The sequence below is a fragment of the Lolium rigidum genome, chromosome 3, assembly GCF_022539505.1.
Source record: "Lolium rigidum isolate FL_2022 chromosome 3, APGP_CSIRO_Lrig_0.1, whole genome shotgun sequence".
Taxonomy (NCBI): domain Eukaryota; kingdom Viridiplantae; phylum Streptophyta; class Magnoliopsida; order Poales; family Poaceae; genus Lolium; species Lolium rigidum.
In genome coordinates, this window is record NC_061510.1 from 18,496,998 (window position 1) to 18,515,912 (window position 18,915).

General features: G+C 42.6%; 2 protein-coding genes across 2 annotated transcripts; both read left to right on the forward strand.

Annotated features, from left to right (window-relative positions):
* Window positions 1–1,355: 1,355 nt before the first annotated feature.
* On the forward strand, window positions 1,356–4,298 carry LOC124694441 (mitochondrial inner membrane protein OXA1-like). Its single transcript, XM_047227425.1, has 6 exons — window positions 1,356–1,840; window positions 1,923–2,013; window positions 2,861–2,905; window positions 3,429–3,487; window positions 3,901–3,976; window positions 4,113–4,298. Exons 1-6 carry the CDS (start codon window positions 1,356–1,358, stop codon window positions 4,296–4,298), a joined length of 942 nt encoding a protein of 313 aa, XP_047083381.1.
* A 22-nt stretch (window positions 4,299–4,320) lies between these two features.
* LOC124694903 (high-affinity nitrate transporter 2.1-like) lies at window positions 4,321–9,447 on the forward strand. The gene is made up of 4 exons (XM_047227828.1): window positions 4,321–4,424; window positions 5,317–5,371; window positions 5,478–5,653; window positions 7,972–9,447. Exons 1-4 carry the CDS (start codon window positions 4,323–4,325, stop codon window positions 9,445–9,447), a joined length of 1,809 nt encoding a protein of 602 aa, XP_047083784.1. The 5' UTR covers window positions 4,321–4,322.
* Window positions 9,448–18,915: the final 9,468 nt, after the last annotated feature.

Below are 18,915 nucleotides of genomic sequence, written 5' to 3' on the forward strand. Positions count from 1 at the left end.
TATCCATACACTAACGTATAACCACATGAGAAATTCGATCCTTCTGGTATTTTGCTAAAAAGTGATAGTTTTGCCCCTTGTTTTCTTCCATTTTGACTAAAATTTGTAGCCTTGTGGTAGTTGTTATGCATGTTTTTGGTGGCTTTGTTACAAATTCTCAATAATAGGGATTTTTGTTACGCCAAACTCAATTTGCATAACTAACGGAAATTTACTCTTTTCACATCTCATCGTTCTTTCATGCGGTCGCATTCCTCTCTCATGTGATCTGCCTCGCGTACGGGGTTGAATAAGTCCTTGCCATCTTTTTTTGTACTTGAACCAATGAAAGGCTCCTACGAGGTGTGCTCTACCACAATTTTTGTCACCCCTTCGTGAAAAACACGATGGAAAATGTGCGAAAACAATAGCTCGACTCGTCACTAGATGGTTCAGAATTACCAATCTAATCTTCACAAGTTTACCCTCAAATCGATTTGTGTTCAATAACACCCCTCTGAAATGCATCTTGCATTGACCTCCTATCGTGAAAGAAAAGGATCCGGCTGCTAGGGTAGAAACCTAGCAGCCGCCGCCATCTGTCTCGTACTCGCCATCTACTATCGGGAATCGGTGAGTTCCCGCCTTTTCTGCTTGCCACTTAGCGACCAGAGGAGGTGGGTACCTCGAACCTTCGTTCGACGCTTATAAGGTTTCCTAAAGTTAGAGTTATGTCAATCGACATCGTCGTTATGGTGGCTATGATGACGTTTTATGATACAATAATAAGGTATACCCGCCTCCTCTTCCAACTCTTCGCCGGCAACCTCGCCGGTGTTGTTGAGGAGGGTAAGGATTTGTCTGGTCGCTGCTTCCATAGAACGGTGGATCTCGCCTAATCTATGTGTGCGATAAGTTTGGTGTTACAAGTTTCAGATCAATTCAAGGGTTCAATGCGATGACTTCAACTCTGGGGCTGGTCTTTAGGGGCATGTGCACTAAGACTTCTCAACTATCATCAACAACATGAGGCCGACTCTGATAAGGAAGCAACGACAATGACGCGTCGGTGGCTTGCTCTGGCGGCAGTAGTAGTCGTTTGGTGGTCCAAAGACCTCGATGCAATTTTCATTATGTTTAAGATGCTTTGTATTTCTTGTGAACTTATCAAATAAATTCGGATATTTCTGGCATTTTTTTTTTTTTTGCATAGTAGAGCTTAACTATGCAAGGATGCTCTGTAATAAAGGAGGCTGGACTGAACGGGCCCATATGCCAGCAGCATACTCGGAGAGGAAGAATATCCATCTCGCGGGTTAACCCCCTCTTCTCCCCACGCGATCTCGCCGCCGCCGCCCGCCGCCGCCGCCGCCGCCATGGCTTTCTCCGCGCGGAGAAGCCTCACCCTCTCCCACCACCTCACCCGCCGTCTCCACCCCTCCCTCTCCCACCTCGTCCCCTCCCACCACGACCGCCGCGAAGACCCCTCCTCCTCCTCCTCCGCCCCGCCGCTCCCAGCCCAGCAAACTCCACACCTCCCCTCCGCCGACCTCCGTCGACGCGCGAGATCCCAGAGCCTACCCCTCCCGCTCCCCTTCGGCGCCCACCTCTTGGCCCACCGCACCTTCTCCTCCTCCTCCTCCTCCGAGATCGATGCCGCCGCAACCGTCCTCACCGACCCCGCGGCCGACCAGATGGACGTCGCGGCGGGCGTCCTCTCGGACGCCGCGACCGCGGTCGCGCCCGCCTTCCCGGCCTCGTTCCCCGGGGAAGTGGCCGCCGCCGCCGCCGACTCGTTCCCCCCGGTCGCCGCCCTGCAGTACGTCATCGACGCCGTCCACTCCTTCACTGGGCTCAACTGGTAAGTCCCGTTCAGACCTCGTGCTTTCAGTTTTGCTCATCATGTTAGCTGTAAGTGGATTCGAAACGTGGGTCTTTTGTAGGTGGGCTGCGATTGCCGTCACGACCATACTGATCCGAACAGCCACGATTCCGCTGATGGTGAACCAGTTGAAGTCCACGATGAAGCTAAATGTAATAATGAGCTCATCTCAGTAACTTATGCTCTTTGTTTTTGTTATATATGCTTTAACTGTATGCCCGTTCTGCTTTTTGCCCATGCATTTTATGAGAGACGCAAATGCATTTTTGAAGCTTAACAAGTTTGAGCCTTCTGGCTTTAGTCGGCTGGAAACACTAGCAGTAGCGGTGCGCGTGGATTTTATGCCTTTTCTTTTAGTTTCAAACTTATGACGATGTTGTTCCATTATCTCCTGATGGAGCAACCTGACCCTGTTATCAGTGGTCGTATGGGAAAAGCAAAGCTTGAACCTTTATGCCAGTCCGTCATTCTGTGCAATTTGTAGTGTAGGCTACATTGCCAATATATGTGCTCTTTTGAGCTAACATGTAGATTGATTTTGACTTGTCATATGAAATGTAGTGTCTCGGTATGGTCCAGTGGCCGGCAATTCTCTATGTCCTTGAATAGAAACATTGGATCTGTTCTTTGTATTAAAATCATTTATGGCACCATTTGATTCCCGAATAGCATAGCCACCACAAATTGGGCAAAAGTGCAGTGTCGCTTTTTTTTGATATATAGTGGAGTAAATGAGAATCTGAACGCCCCATGCACTTAGTTAAAGGGGATCAAATTGTTGGCTTTATGTTTTCGGTTAACCTGTCCAACTACTTTGATCTTAATCAACACTTTTTGGTAGCATCTGTGGCTGAAGGCTCCTAGTTGAGGACATAATGATGTTCCATTTGTTATGATGTCTTTGCTCGTCTAATGGTATCCACATTATGTCTTCTTCGACTTCGAGTAACTGCAAGATAACTAGTTTAATTTCCTTCTTTGAAACTCTTATTCATGCAGGCAATGAGGCCAGAAATTGAGGCAATCAACATGGAGATGCGAAATGTAAGTAGAGTTAGTTTGCAGCTCAAGTCTCTCTTTATTATATTTTAACTTACTGTGAGCATGTTAGTTGTAGAAGCCATAATTATATTAATAGCAATAGTGCAACACCCACTGTTAGCATTTTATTATCTATAGTATTTGGTGCAATTCCACACATATAGCCTTTTTTATGTCATTGTGCTTTCATCTGTTGTCTCCCTTGTACCAAATCATAAATTTCTATTATTGGGAGTGTTTGGGAGGCATATAAAGGTGAAAGGCCACTACAACTATGTTCAATTGTCTTCTTGCATATTTACAATGTACATGTAATCTGCTGCTTAGTCTAGTTTTCCAAAATCCTGTTGTGAACTTGCCAAGGTACTGGACAATGCAGAAGCTGCATGAATGGCTCCGAAGGAACCTAAGTTCTAGTTTTGTTCGAGATAATTTACACCCCTAGGGAACCTAAAATCTAATTAACTAAAAAAAGTTTACACTGTGCTCTCCTAATGTTATAACCCTCCATATTTATTTCCTGCAGTCAATGGATCCACAATCGATGCTAGAGGGGAAAAGGAAATTGGGCGAGCTATTCACAAAGTATGCAACTGCCAATGGTTCACTTATTTTTCCTGTAAATATTTCATAATCTAAAGTTATTTTATCTCGCCCGCAGTGTTAAAATCTTATATGTTGGTGCAATTTCGCCAACTGATCATTTTCTGTAAATATCTGTTTCTTCAAACTCGACTGTGTTCCTTTAAATCATTGGGCTCTGTAGAAGCTTGTAGGTTCTAAAATTGCTTTATTGGCCATTAGATTGTTCTTGCTATCATCTGTGCTTACGAAGTGCCTCTTTTTTTTTGCTCAAATAAATGTTTTTTCAGCATTTACATGTCTTACAGAATTCAACTTTGCCACTTAGACTTCCATTATGTTTATTGGGTCGTTTACTTCTTTTAATCATAGAACAGATAGTTCCATTGTTTTAATTATCGAATATCTCCCTTCAGGCGTGGTGTTAATCCGTTGACACCGTTAAAGGGTATATTCATCCAAGGGCCTATATTCATGAGCTTTTTCTTTGCTGTAAGTTTATTCCACTTTATTTTTTTATATCAAACATTCTAACTACAATCACACCTGGTTATAATCCTGCAATCTTGCTGTAGTGTTTATCTTCTTTTTAATGTTGTTCCACCTTGTCCCTCCTTCTCAACTGTAGATACAAAACATGGTGGAGAAGGTCCCTTCTTTGAAAGGAGGTGGAGCATATTGGTTTACTGATTTGACAACTCCTGACGAGCTTTACATCCTCCCAGTGTTGACAGCAGCGACATTCTTGGCAACGGTGGAGGTGTGCACCCTGGCCGATGCAATAAATATGTCTTTTATTTTATTGTATAGTTAAGAATAATACTTTTTTCAGCTCAATATGCAAGAAGGCATGGAGGGAAATCCTATGCTGCAAACAATGAAGAAGTTTTCTAGAATATTGGCTGTTACGACTATACCATTTACCATGCACTTTCCAAAGGTATGAAATACTCAGGCCATTAAGTTCATGAACCATACCCATAAAATTCTAGCTAGAAGTTAGCTGTAAGGAATTTGAGCGTACTGGGAATGCAGGTAAGTTTGCATGACTAAGTGCCATTTCCTAATGAACGACTAAATCTGTGGTTGTCGAAAGATAATACTATACAGTGACCATTTTTTATAGTTCCCCAGTTAGCTTCTGAAACTGGCTACTTCTATAGCCCATAACATGGAAAACGCATTCAATAACAATTTTTGTATGACCATGACCACAATCACTCTTCCCTACTTGGTTATTCATCCATACACGGGAGTGGTGGAGCTAGTGGCAAATTGCTGTGGGGTCAGCTCGCCCCACAGCTTACACGCAGCTCCGCCGCTGTACACAGGTTACATATTTCCTGAAATGCAGGAAAATTTGTGTGTATTAAAGCCTTCTTTGAATGATCTTCAAACTTTCATGGTGTGATTGGGAGTTGGGCAAACATGGGTATGGGCCTACTCCCTTGATTTCTTTTGGGGTTGTAGAGCATAAATTATTTTGCATAGTTAAGTTGGAGCTGCCATCCTGGCATTTAGGTGTTCATAGGGGCTTACCCTAAAGTAGGAATTGTTTTTCCACCTAACTGCTGAAAATCATAGTACATTGGTTGGTTGAAATATATGTGAATCATATTAACAAAATTCTGTTATCCACAGTCAAAGATGCTACAACTCGACATCTTTTATCCTCCTTTTCATATATCAAATAAATGTAGCTAAGTTTCTCTGTTGGCAGCATTAACAATACTAAATAATTTTGCACTGTCATTAATCTTATCTTCTCTTCTGCACTGTCATTAATCTTATCTTCTCTTCTGCACTGTCATTAATCTTCTTTTTTTCTGCAGGCAATTTTCTGCTACTGGGTGACAGCAAACTTGTTCTCGCTTGGGTATGGTTTTGGTAAGTTCTGTGCCAGAGTTGAGATCTCACATGTCCAGGCCTTCTTTTTGTCTCCTTTCTCATTTGCTTATGTGTATACCATAATTTATTTTGTTTTCTGTCTCAGCTCTCCGGAAGACAGCTGTGAGGTATTTCTTGAATCTTCCTGAGGTAATACCACAGCCTGTACCAGCTCAAATGTCGACGTTCAGCCTTTTCGAGGGACCGAAGTCATCTCCAGCAGTTGATCCAGCCGCTGAAGTCGAGGGGTCTGAGCCTTCTAATGCTGAACTAAAAGATAGGGTTGTAGATCTTGAGAAGAAGATTGCAGAACTTGAAAAGAGGGCTAGAGCTAGAGGTGAATCTGAAGAGTAATAGCTAACAAACCAATTTTGCCTCTGTAACTTGTGTCTGGTGGCGAAGGATATCTAGCACGAACTGATATAGCACCAAGATTTGACTTGGACTATACAGCTATGCATTTTTTGAGCATGTGTGGTTATTGTCGTTTCGAGCGAATAAACCTGAGGGATCCTGGCAACTAAAATCACCAGCTTGTTTGCTGGATTAAGCACATTGATGCCTTCCAAGCAGAAACCTTATGTAGGTGGTTATTCTTGTACTACTAGATTTGACATTAAACAATCAAGCGATGTAATTGTTATTACCTTGTAGTTGCAAAAGGTAAGAATTCATCCTGGACTGACTGTTGATTACTGTTACATTATTGGGTGTGATGAAGTATGACCTTGTTACTCTGATAGTCTTAAATCAGTACATGTCTCCAAACATTTCCTCTTTGGATATCTTCACCTTTGGTGATGCTGTGAACTTTCTCTAACTAGTTCTGATTCTGTACGTTTTGGCTAGCTAAAAACGCTCTATATTGTGGGACGGAGGAAGTAGTTTTTATTCAGAATATCCTGTGATCAGTTTGCTTAGAAGATAAACAAAGATTGGTGAGCCTAGAGATATAACCCGTGTAAATCCTTTTGCAAAGCTACATTGCATGTGCTGCTGTACTAACAGTTCCGACACTACATTCTCCAACTCTGAATCCCTGTATCGATGTACCTACTAATTATGATTTGGATTCCCCTAAAATATAGTTAGGGTTTGCAATAAACAGGGAGGTATACCAATTTCAGATGTGAACGTCAGGGTTGACACTTGACATGACACGAATTGATCAAGTATAATCATGCGTTGATGCGTGGACATAATCGATTCTGTGAAGTCTCAGGAAAATGTCAGACCAACGTATCCCATTAAATTTCTCCCTCCACTTGTCTTTTTTTTGGTAAGTCAAATTACATGAAAATGATCTTAGGTCATTATGTTCTAAATTAACAATACATCTTCAATATCTGGTTCAACGTGCAGTAAGAGATCGAAAGATGTTATTCAATCTTCTTCATTATAATCGTGAATCAAACGATAACTTTTATCGCGGAGGGCTCGGTGGACACGTTTTTGGACACACCACGGGTTTGGCTACAATAATTTACTTTGTGCGTCACCGTAATTTTCTCTACAACACACGGGCATAATTGCTAGTCCTTTTAAAAACGTGTTGCATTTTACCCCTTAATTGTGATTTTGTCTCGTTTTTTTTTTGTCTCATTCTACTATTACTTTTCCCAAACTGATATATTGAACCGACATATGAGGATGAGTCGGTAGCTAAGAGCAGAAATCTGACAAAAAAACATTCAAGTATGTCGAAAGCTTATCACAATTCACAATTTCAGAGTTCGAAGGTACAAAATCAAAAATTCCCATTCGTTAAAGAAACAAGTAAAATATTCCCAAATGAAAAATCTGATGCAAGCTGACAGAGGTGCAAAGAAATTCGATACGAAGTGTAATTGACTGTAAAGTACATCCAAACGGGCACATATATTCGGTTAAACTGAAGGCCGATCGAGATAGTCGGCCATGCACAAATCTTGCGTCAACTAAGGAGGTGAACCTGATTGCCAGCCTACCCCCTACTAACCGGCAAGTCAACGTTCTCTCCCAATCCACGCGTCGAGTCACACCCGCCTTGATCCTTGGCCGATCCCATGGAACAAGCTAAAGTAAACGGAGCTCCAAAAGCCACGGGCGCAGGAGATGCGGCGCCGAGGTTCTCTTAAATGGTACTAATATCCGTTAAATTAGTTGATTTTTCTCCTCACTCTCGTCCAGATTCAACGCTGTCTCTCCAATCTGGACTAGTTAACTCAGTCCCTTGCTTCATTAGCCTCCTCATGATTCCGTCAGATGCAAATTGTTGATTCGCTAATTAATTTGCTCCTCTACGATGCCCAAAGGGCGTGATCTTCAGTCCAGCAAAATCTACCTAGGTAACACCTGATAATCGATTGAGATGTCATCCAAATGTCAACTCTAGCGCTGAAACGTGCACACACAGAGCCGACATGCGCCTTCTCCCTATAAGTACCGCGCCGATCGATAGAAGATTCAAAGCATAAGCAACACACTGCCATTACATTACAAAGCCAAGCTCAAGAGGCAGCAGAGCAGCTGCTAAGAAGAAGCTTAGCTCGCTCTAGTTAAGAGAGGGGGATATGGAGGTGGAGTCCCGGGCTCGGGGGGAAGAGGCGGCAGCGAGCAAGTTCACGCTGCCGGTGGACTCGGAGCACAAGGCCAAGTCCTTTAGGCTCTTCTCCTTCGCCAATCCCCATATGCGCACCTTCCACCTCTCGTGGATCTCCTTCTTCACGTGTTTCGTCTCCACCTTCGCCGCCGCGCCGTTGGTGCCCATCATCCGCGACAACCTCAACCTTGCCAAGGCCGACATCGGAAACGCAGGGGTGGCGTCTGTGTCCGGGTCTATCTTCTCCAGGCTTGTCATGGGCGCCGTGTGCGACCTCCTTGGCCCGCGCTACGGCTGCGCCTTCCTTGTCATGCTGGCCGCACCCACCGTTTTCTGCATGTCACTCGTTGACGATGCTGCCGGGTACATCACTATCCGTTTCCTCATTGGTTTCTCCCTCGCGACATTTGTGTCATGCCAGTACTGGATGAGCACCATGTTCAACAGCAAGATCATCGGCACCGTCAATGGACTGGCTGCTGGGTGGGGAAACATGGGCGGCGGTGCCACGCAGCTCATCATGCCGCTCGTCTTCCATGCCATTGAGAAGTGTGGCGCGACACCCTTCGTCGCATGGCGCATCGCCTACTTCATCCCGGGATTGATGCACATTGTGATGGGTTTGCTTGTGCTCACCCTCGGGCAGGACCTCCCAGACGGCAACCTCAAGAGCCTTCAGAAAAAGGGTGATGTGAACAAGGACAAGTTCTCCAAGGTCTTATGGGGCGCCGTCACCAACTACCGCACATGGGTCTTCGTCCTCCTATATGGCTACTGCATGGGTGTTGAGCTCACCACCGACAATGTCATCGCCGAGTACTACTTCGACCACTTCCATCTAAGCCTCCGCACCGCTGGCACCATTGCTGCCTGCTTTGGCATGGCCAACATCGTCGCGCGCCCCATGGGTGGCTACCTCTCCGACCTTGGTGCACGCTATTTCGGCATGCGCGCCCGCCTCTGGAATGTCTGGATCCTTCAAACTGCTGGTGGTGCCTTCTGCCTCTGGCTAGGGCGTGCCTCTGCCCTTCCTGCCTCTGTCACCGCGATGGTCCTCTTCTCCATTTGTGCCCAGGCTGCATGTGGCGCCATCTTCGGTGTCGCCCCCTTCGTCTCTCGAAGGTCTCTCGGCATCATCTCTGGCATGACAGGTGCCGGCGGTAACGTGGGTGCAGGGCTCACCCAACTTCTTTTCTTCACTTCGTCGCAGTATACCACTGGCAAAGGGCTCGAGTACATGGGCGTCATGATCATGTGTTGCACACTGCCTATCATGCTCGTGCACTTCCCGCAGTGGGGCTCAATGTTCTTCCCCGCCAACGCCGACGCCACTGAGGAAGAGTATTACGGGTCTGAGTGGACAGAAGAGGAGAAAAAGAGTGGGCTCCACCTCGCCGGCCAAAAGTTCGCCGAGAACTCCCGCTCAGAGCGTGGCAGGCGCAACATCATCCTCGCTGAAGCCACGCCGCCCAACAACACTCCCCAACATGTATAGGACTTGTTTTCGTACCTACATAGGTACAGTCAAGTGTCTCTAGTACATACGAGCTAGTAAGTTTGCGTTTCTCTATCCGAATGAAACGTGTGGATGTATACGCTGTGCATTCATGCCAGCGATACGAAATTACACGAGCACGTTTGAATTTTGATGCGCGTGATATGTCTTTTAGAACAGGGGAAGAACATGACGTCTGCATCGATGCACACAGTCAAGTGATTTATCCTCTGAGCATCCTAAACATGGTCTAGAATATAATGCAAAATATGCCAAGAAAAGAGAAGTACACTTCACCATCCCTGCATATGGCAAATTGTCTGATTTTTGCTCTCAACCCCAAGACTCAAGTCATCTTGCGCTGCCAAAACCTCTTCAATCGTCATTGCAAATATGGCTCCTGCATATTTGAGTGCACACAAGCATGATTCAATTACAGAGAGACAGGTAAGAAAATCGAATTAGGAAAACAAAGAAGAAAATGACAAACAAAATGTGAAAGTTAGATGCCAACTTAGGGAAACTTATCTATCTCTGTATATGCCCTGTAAGCTAAGCTAGCTCATCCCTACAAGTGGTAAGTTGGATATGTGCAGAACCATTCAAATAACCAATATATACAGCTCCATGATTAGCTAGTTGGTTAACAACCACAAAAGAGAGTTAAACATATGGTGGCACTACAGGTGTCAACCACCAGAACCATTCAAACATATTTGAGGCACATAGTGCAAGTTAAACTATGCAAAGTTTAATCAGGAATATAAAAAATAATACAAACATCTACAATATCAAATGCATATAATCTAAAAATATATTTCATGATACTTTAAATAATATTAATTTTGCATTGTATATGTTAATACTTTTATTAATATACAAGATGAAACTTTTTTTTTGTTTTTTTTTTTTGAGGGTTCACCGGGGGGAGCAAAAGGCTCCCACCTGAATATTTTTTTTGTATTAATATACAAGATGAAACTTTATAAAATACTTTTATTAATATACAAGATCAAACTTTAGAAAGTTTAACTTTAACTAAAATTTATATGCAACATATTTTAGGCAAGAGGAAGTAGTGTACATAACAAGTATGGAATTTTCCCCAGCGAAAAAAAGGCCCAGGCAATTTTCCTTCATTAAACAAATCTAAAGTGCAGCTTTTGGGTACGACTTGTTGAAGCTATAGCTGATGATCAATCAACGTCGAACGGCTTATCACTAGATACAAAACGGGCACTTCTTTTAAAAGGGTAAGGCCATTTTTTGACACTCCCTACATTTGCTTTGATGTATACAAGCAACTTAAATATAACATGCAGTATCATATTGTAGTGTACATTCCATGTCTTCTTTGAAAGACCAAATAACAAGTCGTCATGTTTAATTGCTACGAGCCAATTGCAAAATCGTAGGTGCAAAAGTGTTGACGTCAATTGGAGGACGAAGATTCAATCTGTCACCGGGAAATACGTCAATTATTTTGTGCAGTTCAGACGAAAATACGTGTTGGGATCTAGGTGTCCCACAAAACCCGTAATACTCTAGCGTGCCTCAAAATCCGTATTTTTTAACCTTCCAAAAAATTAATTAACTTGTTTACATGTAGATGATGCACGTATGTATGTGCGTGCTAATTCTTTCTCGAATTCAAAAGTATGTGGCTTAGATAAAAATGATAAGTTTCGGATAAATATTCCACCAACATAATGTTTCATTCGCCTGAGAGATGGCATGGCGGCCAAATTTTCGTCGGATTATTGGCTTCCAGTAGGTAAAGCAGTCCAAGACCTCGTCCCTATTCTCTTCGCCTTTGTTCGCAACTTGAACATCACGGTCGCGGCAGCCCTGCACAACCGGCGTTGGGTCACGGAAATTTATGGTGGTGTCTTCATGCCAGCGTTTGCCCAATATTTGCAGCTTTGGGATGTGGTGGAGCAGGTCATGCTGGTTGCTGGACAACCTGATGAGTCTGTTTGGCACTGCTCGCTGAACGGTGCCTTCTCTGTCAGCTCTGCCTATCAGTTGTTCTTCATGGCTAGAACCTGCTGTCGCAATTTGGAAGTCTAAGGCACCTATGCCGGGGGGGGGGCGGGGGGGGGTGCTAGGGCTAGCCCCCACCCCCATGGTTCGGCCCCCCCTAACATTTTCGCGTACGTATCGAGGTTGCAGCGATGTAAAGGCTTGCTAATTGAGCAGATTTTATTACTGTTCAGGAAGCCAATTGACGCAGATGACGCAGTTTAGGCCATCCTCAAAGCCCATGCCTACGATCTGTGAGGCTGTGACTTTGTAGTGTACACCGAAGCCTAGCCCAGTTGAGCCCATCCTCTAATCCCTTTCCGTAACTTCTGTTTTCTTTATCGATCAAAAGACAAGCAGTGTGTCTTCTTACCCTAATCTCATACCGATCTGCCATCCCGCCTGGTCGCCGGGCGCCGGCGCGGGTCGCAAAATACGCAAGAGACAGCCGCTAGAAAACTATCTGGCGATGCCGCTGTCGTCACGTCGTGCTAGCCACTGCGTTGAAGTGCCGATCGATCAAGGAGACTGCTGCGGCACCTCACCATCATGCAGGGCGTCGACCAGACCTCCTAGTTATTTCTGATCATACACCAAAATCTAGAGGTAAGCTATTAATGTATGCAAGTATTTGATGAATGCCTATCACAAACTGTATGTAGATCTGTTTCTAGCGTAGCGGCAATAATTTTTCATTCAAGACCGGTAGAAGTGCTAGCAGAAATACCAATAATTTTCCTCTACAATTTGTACACATTACCGCTAAAAATAAACTTTCTATTCATGAGCCATAATTGTACTGGTTAAGCCTCAAAATTTGTTATGTGTACACTATTGACGACTTGACGAGTCTATAAAGTTATACTAGGGAAAAAAAAATCTCGAGTAGCTTCTCAGGGATTTTTATTTTTGATGTCCGCTCCTCGCCCTATACCTAAATCCTGGCGCCGCCCCTGCACCTATGAAGTGCAAATTTTTCATGTGGCTGGTGGTTATAAATGCTGCTTGATGGCGGACAACCTAGCGAGAAGAAGTTTTCCTCATAATCCGGTATGCTCTCTTTGCCAAGTGCCAATGAAGACTGAAGCTTGGTGGATGGAAGCGAACATAAGGCTAGCCATAGTGCTAGTATCATAGCTAGTATCATGCACATTGATCCCACAAAAATGCTGATGTGGCAGCTAATTAAGGAGGAGAGAGGAGATTAGAGTAACATAGGTAGATACTGTATCATAGCGCATATCACGAGAAAAGTTAATGCCAAACAAATCTTGTGCACAAATTTGCATTGAGATTTTAAAAAGCAATAAATATAGCATGACTATGATACTACTTCATGATACTAACCACTATAGAGATAGTATCATACACAAGTATCATATGCATGATACTACTACATGATACTTACCACTATGACCAGCCTAAGGCACCTAGCGATGTGATTTTGATACCATGCACTGGAGGCAATGGAAAGAATGAAATGGTCGCATCTTTTCAGCAGGAAATCAATGGAGTGATTCGTGCGTTTGAGCTAATCATAGAAGATATCAGAGCATAGAGGGCCACAGGATGCATTATGGTTTTTTACGCCTTGCTTTTGTTTTGTGTTGAGCAGCCGAGGCCTAGCCCGGATGGCTACCAGGGTGATGATACCTGTGATCACTCAATGCCGCCATGGGCTAGTCCTGGCTGGTCACTTTTTGTGTGTGCGTGTTGATGTCGAGGCATGGAGGTCTTTTTATTGTTTTTCTTTCCTGTCAGTTACCTCAGTCAATTGTAGCCATTTAGTTGGCGTTCCTGTACAAAACTCTCATTTTCTATCTTAATGCAGTTCGGCCGAAGGCCCTTGGAATGGTCCACAAAGATAGGGAAGAATTAATTAAGGAACTTTGTGGGATTTCTTGTCCCCTTTCCTGCTGTCAGTGTCACAGTTGACACAAACCAGAAGCCAGTTTGCAAAGTCAGAGGATACCAACTGTGTGATCGATGTGCATTGTCATCATCCTGGCTGGCTGTTGGGTCGCTGCAAAAGTTGCAAGTAACAAGCTGGAACCCTGTGACTATGTCGGTTCAGTAACAGTGTGTCCACACTATGACTTGGACATTATCTTTCCATCTTTATCAATATGACACACACATATTTTAAGGTGAAATTTCACCGAAAGATTTAAACAACAATATCTTAATTATATCATACATAATTAATATTGTTAGATTTGTATTGAAAAACACTTCCTAACGATATCAATTCTATATCAAGAATTTTCTATATAAATGGATTATTTTTTTATCAAAGACAAATCTAATAAAAGACCCATGTCTTATTTATTGGAATGGAGGGAGTAGTTGCTAGGCCGTCTAACTTCCCAGACATTGTCAAGCTAGTCTCATATAAGGACAACCGAAAGGCATTGAATCAAATGGCATTCCTATCTTTGTCATATGAAATTGTTGAATATATAAGCAAATTATCATATGAATTAATCTGGACTAATACTTGACAAATCATGACTACATAAACGGCAGATGAACTAATCATGTAGCTCAAGAGTGTAGCATCTAGACAAGATAGATCTATCGCATCTACTCTAAACAACAATATTAGAAACTCTATTAAGATCTAAAACGAGGAGAAAAAAAGCGTACCGTCTAACATATTCAACGATGACTTTGTGATCGAAAGAACCATTAACATACGATACCGATTCCCTTTGCCGCACTATACTTTACTTATCCGAGGTTCGATTATCGGTATCTCCATTACTTTATACCTAGTTCAACCTCGTTACCGATAAGTACTCTTTACTCGTACCGTGATATGACATCCATTGTGACCCAGTCACATGCTTGCAAGCTAATTGGATGACATTTCACCGAGAGGGCCCAGAGTATATCTATCCGTTATTTGGATGTACAAATCCCACTCTTGATCCATGACCTTCAACCTATACTTTCCGAATGCGTAACGCCACCTTTATAACCACCCAATTATGAAGTGGTGTTTGATATCATCAAAGCATCCATCCGGTGTAAGTGATTAACACGATCTTCAGGTCGAAGGATTAGGCAACTATATATTGAAAGCTTATAGCAAGATGAACTCAATGACTTGATCTTATGCTATGCTTACTATGGGGATGTGTCCATCACATCATTCTCCTAATGGTATGATTTTGTTATTAAAAACATCCAATGTTCTTGATCAGGAAACCATGATCATCTATTAATCAACAAGCTAGTTTAACAAGAGACTTACTAGGGAATCTTTTATGTTTACAAAACACACAAGTATTAATATTTCCGGTTAATACAATTATAGTATGGGATGAAAATATTTATAATAAACACAAATATATAATAATAACTACTTTATTATTGCCTCTTAGGCATATCTCCAACACCGCCATGCCGAGGCAAAGCGCATGCGCGAACGTCATTGTCGATTTTCGTCTCGCCAGAGCATATCCCCGGAGAAACTATGAAACTAGTCGTTCCTCCCGGGCCTGTCCCGGGGGTACTTTAAGACCCGTGCGGTGCGATAACGCGGAGGATCCCAGGCAACCAAACGGCCCAAAAACTGTGGGGCACATGCGAGCGAAAGGACGCCCAGGTTACCAAACGCGCCCTTCATATTATTTTGTTCAATTTTATTCTGTCAAAATTTTATCGCATTTCTTTTTAATTCTACTGTTACTTTCCTATGTTGTTTCCGGTGCGGACCACCATGTATATGTATCTACGCTAGAAATACAAGTGTATATTAGCCGGTATAAGTGTTTAAATGGATGTAATGGCATTGATGGAATATATATAGAATTATAGTGGCATCTATAATTGTAATGACATTTAAAAAAAAACGAAAGTTGTAGTGACGTTTCTCAAATAGCCGAAAATTATAGTGGCATCTATCTAATTAGTCCATTGGAAATTAGTCTAGACGGTAGTACCTCGGCGGCGGGCAGGGATGGAAGGCAAGGACAAAGAAAACCATCTCCGTACGCGCGTGCTGGTCCAAGTGACCAAGTGGCTTGTCTCTTTCCAATGGTGGGCTGAAACTGCTGGGCCTCGGCCAGATATTGATGGGCTTAGGCAGAGTTAGGAGAAACAGATGTTGAACACATGGCGGAGGCGAGCAAATGCTTCGTGTGCGGTGCGGACAGGGGCGGAGCCAGGATTTGGGCATAGGGGGGACGAGCGGCGACGATTACACGTTGTAGTATAACATATAAGTTTAGACAAGACTTAAATATCAAATTATTAACAGTGTTTGCGAAAAGCCAATAGCATTAGTTAATTGGTACATTTTCGACTATTTTTTTTAGAAGTTCAAATATAGCGCTACTATCACCATTCACCACCGAATTGATCTAAATTCCAAGCAGGTCAGATTCGAAAGTGAAACAACTTGAGCGAAAAGAGATATTATATGCTTTATCTTTGTTTTTCAATTAGCGAATACATAAAATGAAGCAAAAAAAAAGGCGAACTAGGTCAGACTAGTGGAATGCCCGTGCTTCGCCACGGCTTCTTATCGTATGCGTAGTATTACAATATACCTGGCTCCCTACTTTATGCCTAGTGTAAAAAATAGTATACGTGTAGATAATGCGCGTAAATATTTAAGTACATAAAATAATAACCACACAATATTTAAAATATCTGAAGATCACATCACATAATTCGCTGTCATGAGTATAAAATTCAATGACCGACACATTTTTTAAATTATTTATTAAAGCCATGCTCCGTTGACGCACCTAAAATATGCTCGCAGAACATGAGGAATGTTGTCTTCAGCTTCATTAGCAAGGTAATTGAGGCTGTGTATCAGTAACATTTTTCTCAACTCGTAGCCATCTCGCACATAAATCTATCAAGTTAGCATGAAGTTTTCTTTAAAAAAATATACAAGAACATGAACATAGGGCATGCATGATCTGCAATAATAAATATACATGTTAAAATTAAAATGTTGAGATCGATATTTACGATCTCAGAACAACCAAAATATAATTATTGACACAATTTTGTAGGTAACACGATTTCTTATTAGAAGGTAGAGCTGCACAGTTCTCTTTGTCAACTCGAGAAACATATTTGTGCTAAGAAAAAAATATTGAGAAAAGTCAGACTGTCCTGCTTTGATCCTCACCCAACTTTTCCCGATTTCACATGCTCCCGACACGACAGCTTGGGTCACTCACACCGCTTGTAGCCACGCACGTCTCTTGGGTCACTCATGCCGCCTGGCGCATGTCTCGGAAAATTTTGCTAGTAACATGCTGACAAAATTTTGACAATATTTGACATGCGATGCAGAAAAATACAGTGCTACTGCAAGTACAAAATGTTGACAAGCATTTCGGATGTTTGTGATGTTGACAAACATACTCCTTTCTTAATATGATTCTGCATACACTTGGATCCAAAACATCATGTTTGAAACCATTTCAGGTGTACACACTTGGATTTAATTGTAAAGATGACGAGGATCCATAAAGAAATTCAGTATTTTTTTTTTGAAAAACATACTCCTTTTTAAAGATGATACTCCACACACTTGGATCTAAAAGGTCATGTTTGAAATTCTTCCACGTGTACACACTTAGATTTAAATGGTGAAGACGGCAAGGATCCATAAAGGATTTTTTTAAAGGAACCTAGTTGTATAATACGGTAACCGAGACGAGGAAGGTCTACTTGCTCGATGAAGATGATGGTCGTTAATATTCTCCTGGTGAAGACGGTGGCCGACAACGGCTTTGATCAGGGCGATGAAGACTATGACCGGTTGCGACTTTGGTCAGGGGGATGAATACAATGACCGACATCGACGTCTCCTGATGCGAGGCAGTGTCGAGGAAGGTCACCTTGCTCGATGAAGACTGTTCTCCTGGCAACGATGGTGGCTGGCATCGACTTTGGTCAGGGCGATGAAGACGATGACCGGCGGTGACTTTGGTCAGTGTTCTGTCAGCTTAGTTTTTGAAAAGCTACGCCTAAGTTAGCGGGATGGGTTTTTTTTTTTGCTGAAACCTCGGAATGTTTTTTGAAACATTTTGAGAAACCCTTGTTAGTTGTTGAGAAACACCGGGATGTTTTTTTTGTTGTTGTTAGTTGTTTGAAAAAAGATAGTTGCATGGAGTAGGGTTGATGGACGGAGTTCTTTTTATTGTTGTCTCATCGTTGAACCAATTTTTTCTTCTTTTTATATCGACTTAGAAACGTGTAGCACTGATGTGTGTCTTGAATGAGTTTTGTTTTTAGAGGTGGGTAGAGTTGAGAGCCAAGTTTATTGAGAAAATCTTGTAGGGGATTTGAGAGGTGCGCAGTGTTGAGCAAGGAAAATAAATAGCGCGCTATAATAAAATAGAGTTGGCCAAAAAATACGCTATTAGTGCGCTATAGCACGCGCCGGAATGATGTACCATGGGCTGTCTATAAACGTTATATCATGCTATTAACGCTGAAATAGCGCGCTATTTTTTTCCATGGTGTTGTGTGGTGAGTCTGTTAAGCAGGATATGCGAGTTGAGAGGTGAGTTTGTTAAGCGTGGAGTATTTTAGGGAGTGACATTTGGTTTGTAAGTAATTTTTAGATGTGTGACACCAGACATACGTAGGTTTCACCTTAATAGTAAAGATTTCTTGCAAAATAATTTTTCCAGGCTAAGTTTTTGCTATTAGAGACAGGATTCACGTGCAAGCCGAAGGTTCCAAAAGAACTGGGCTTTTGTAGACCGGGAAGGTACCTGTCTGAAACTATGTAATTTACATTTTAACTTTCTCCACTGAAGTAAAACTATGTAATTTGTTTGTCTGTAGCAAGGTCACAAAATTTTAAAAAATAAGGTTGGTAACAGATTGTATGCATTAGTATGGCATTCGAGCTACAGATTCCTTGACCCAATGGTTTTCTTTAAATCTGGGTAGTGAGTTAACTTCCTCCACTGTAATGAAACTATGTAATGCGATAGTATGTACTCTAGCATGACAAGTGGAGGGAGAGCAAAGTCCCAAAACGATAAATAATTAACTCCCTCATACTTGATCTGATACCATCACAAAATAGTAAATAGAAAACAAAGAGCTATATTAAAATAGACCAAGAACCCTAGCCAGCACATGAGTTTGGTTCAGAAGGCCTGAAGTACTTCCTCACCTGCACACACGCATCACACGAAATTCAATACTATGTTGCACATAAAGGAGCCTCCAAGCATGATGGTGTACAATGGTGCTCGTGGAAGAGAAACATAATTGATTCATACCTCCTGCATGACAAGCTCGAGCGCGATCTTCATGGAGTTCTTGTCCAGCATATTGGCGAGGAGATGCTCGGCGTTGACCGCCGAGGTTGGCGGCACATCACACATCAAGACACAACAACAACAACACACACACAAGTAGCAGTAGAATCTCCCCAATGCATCCACTCGAACCAAG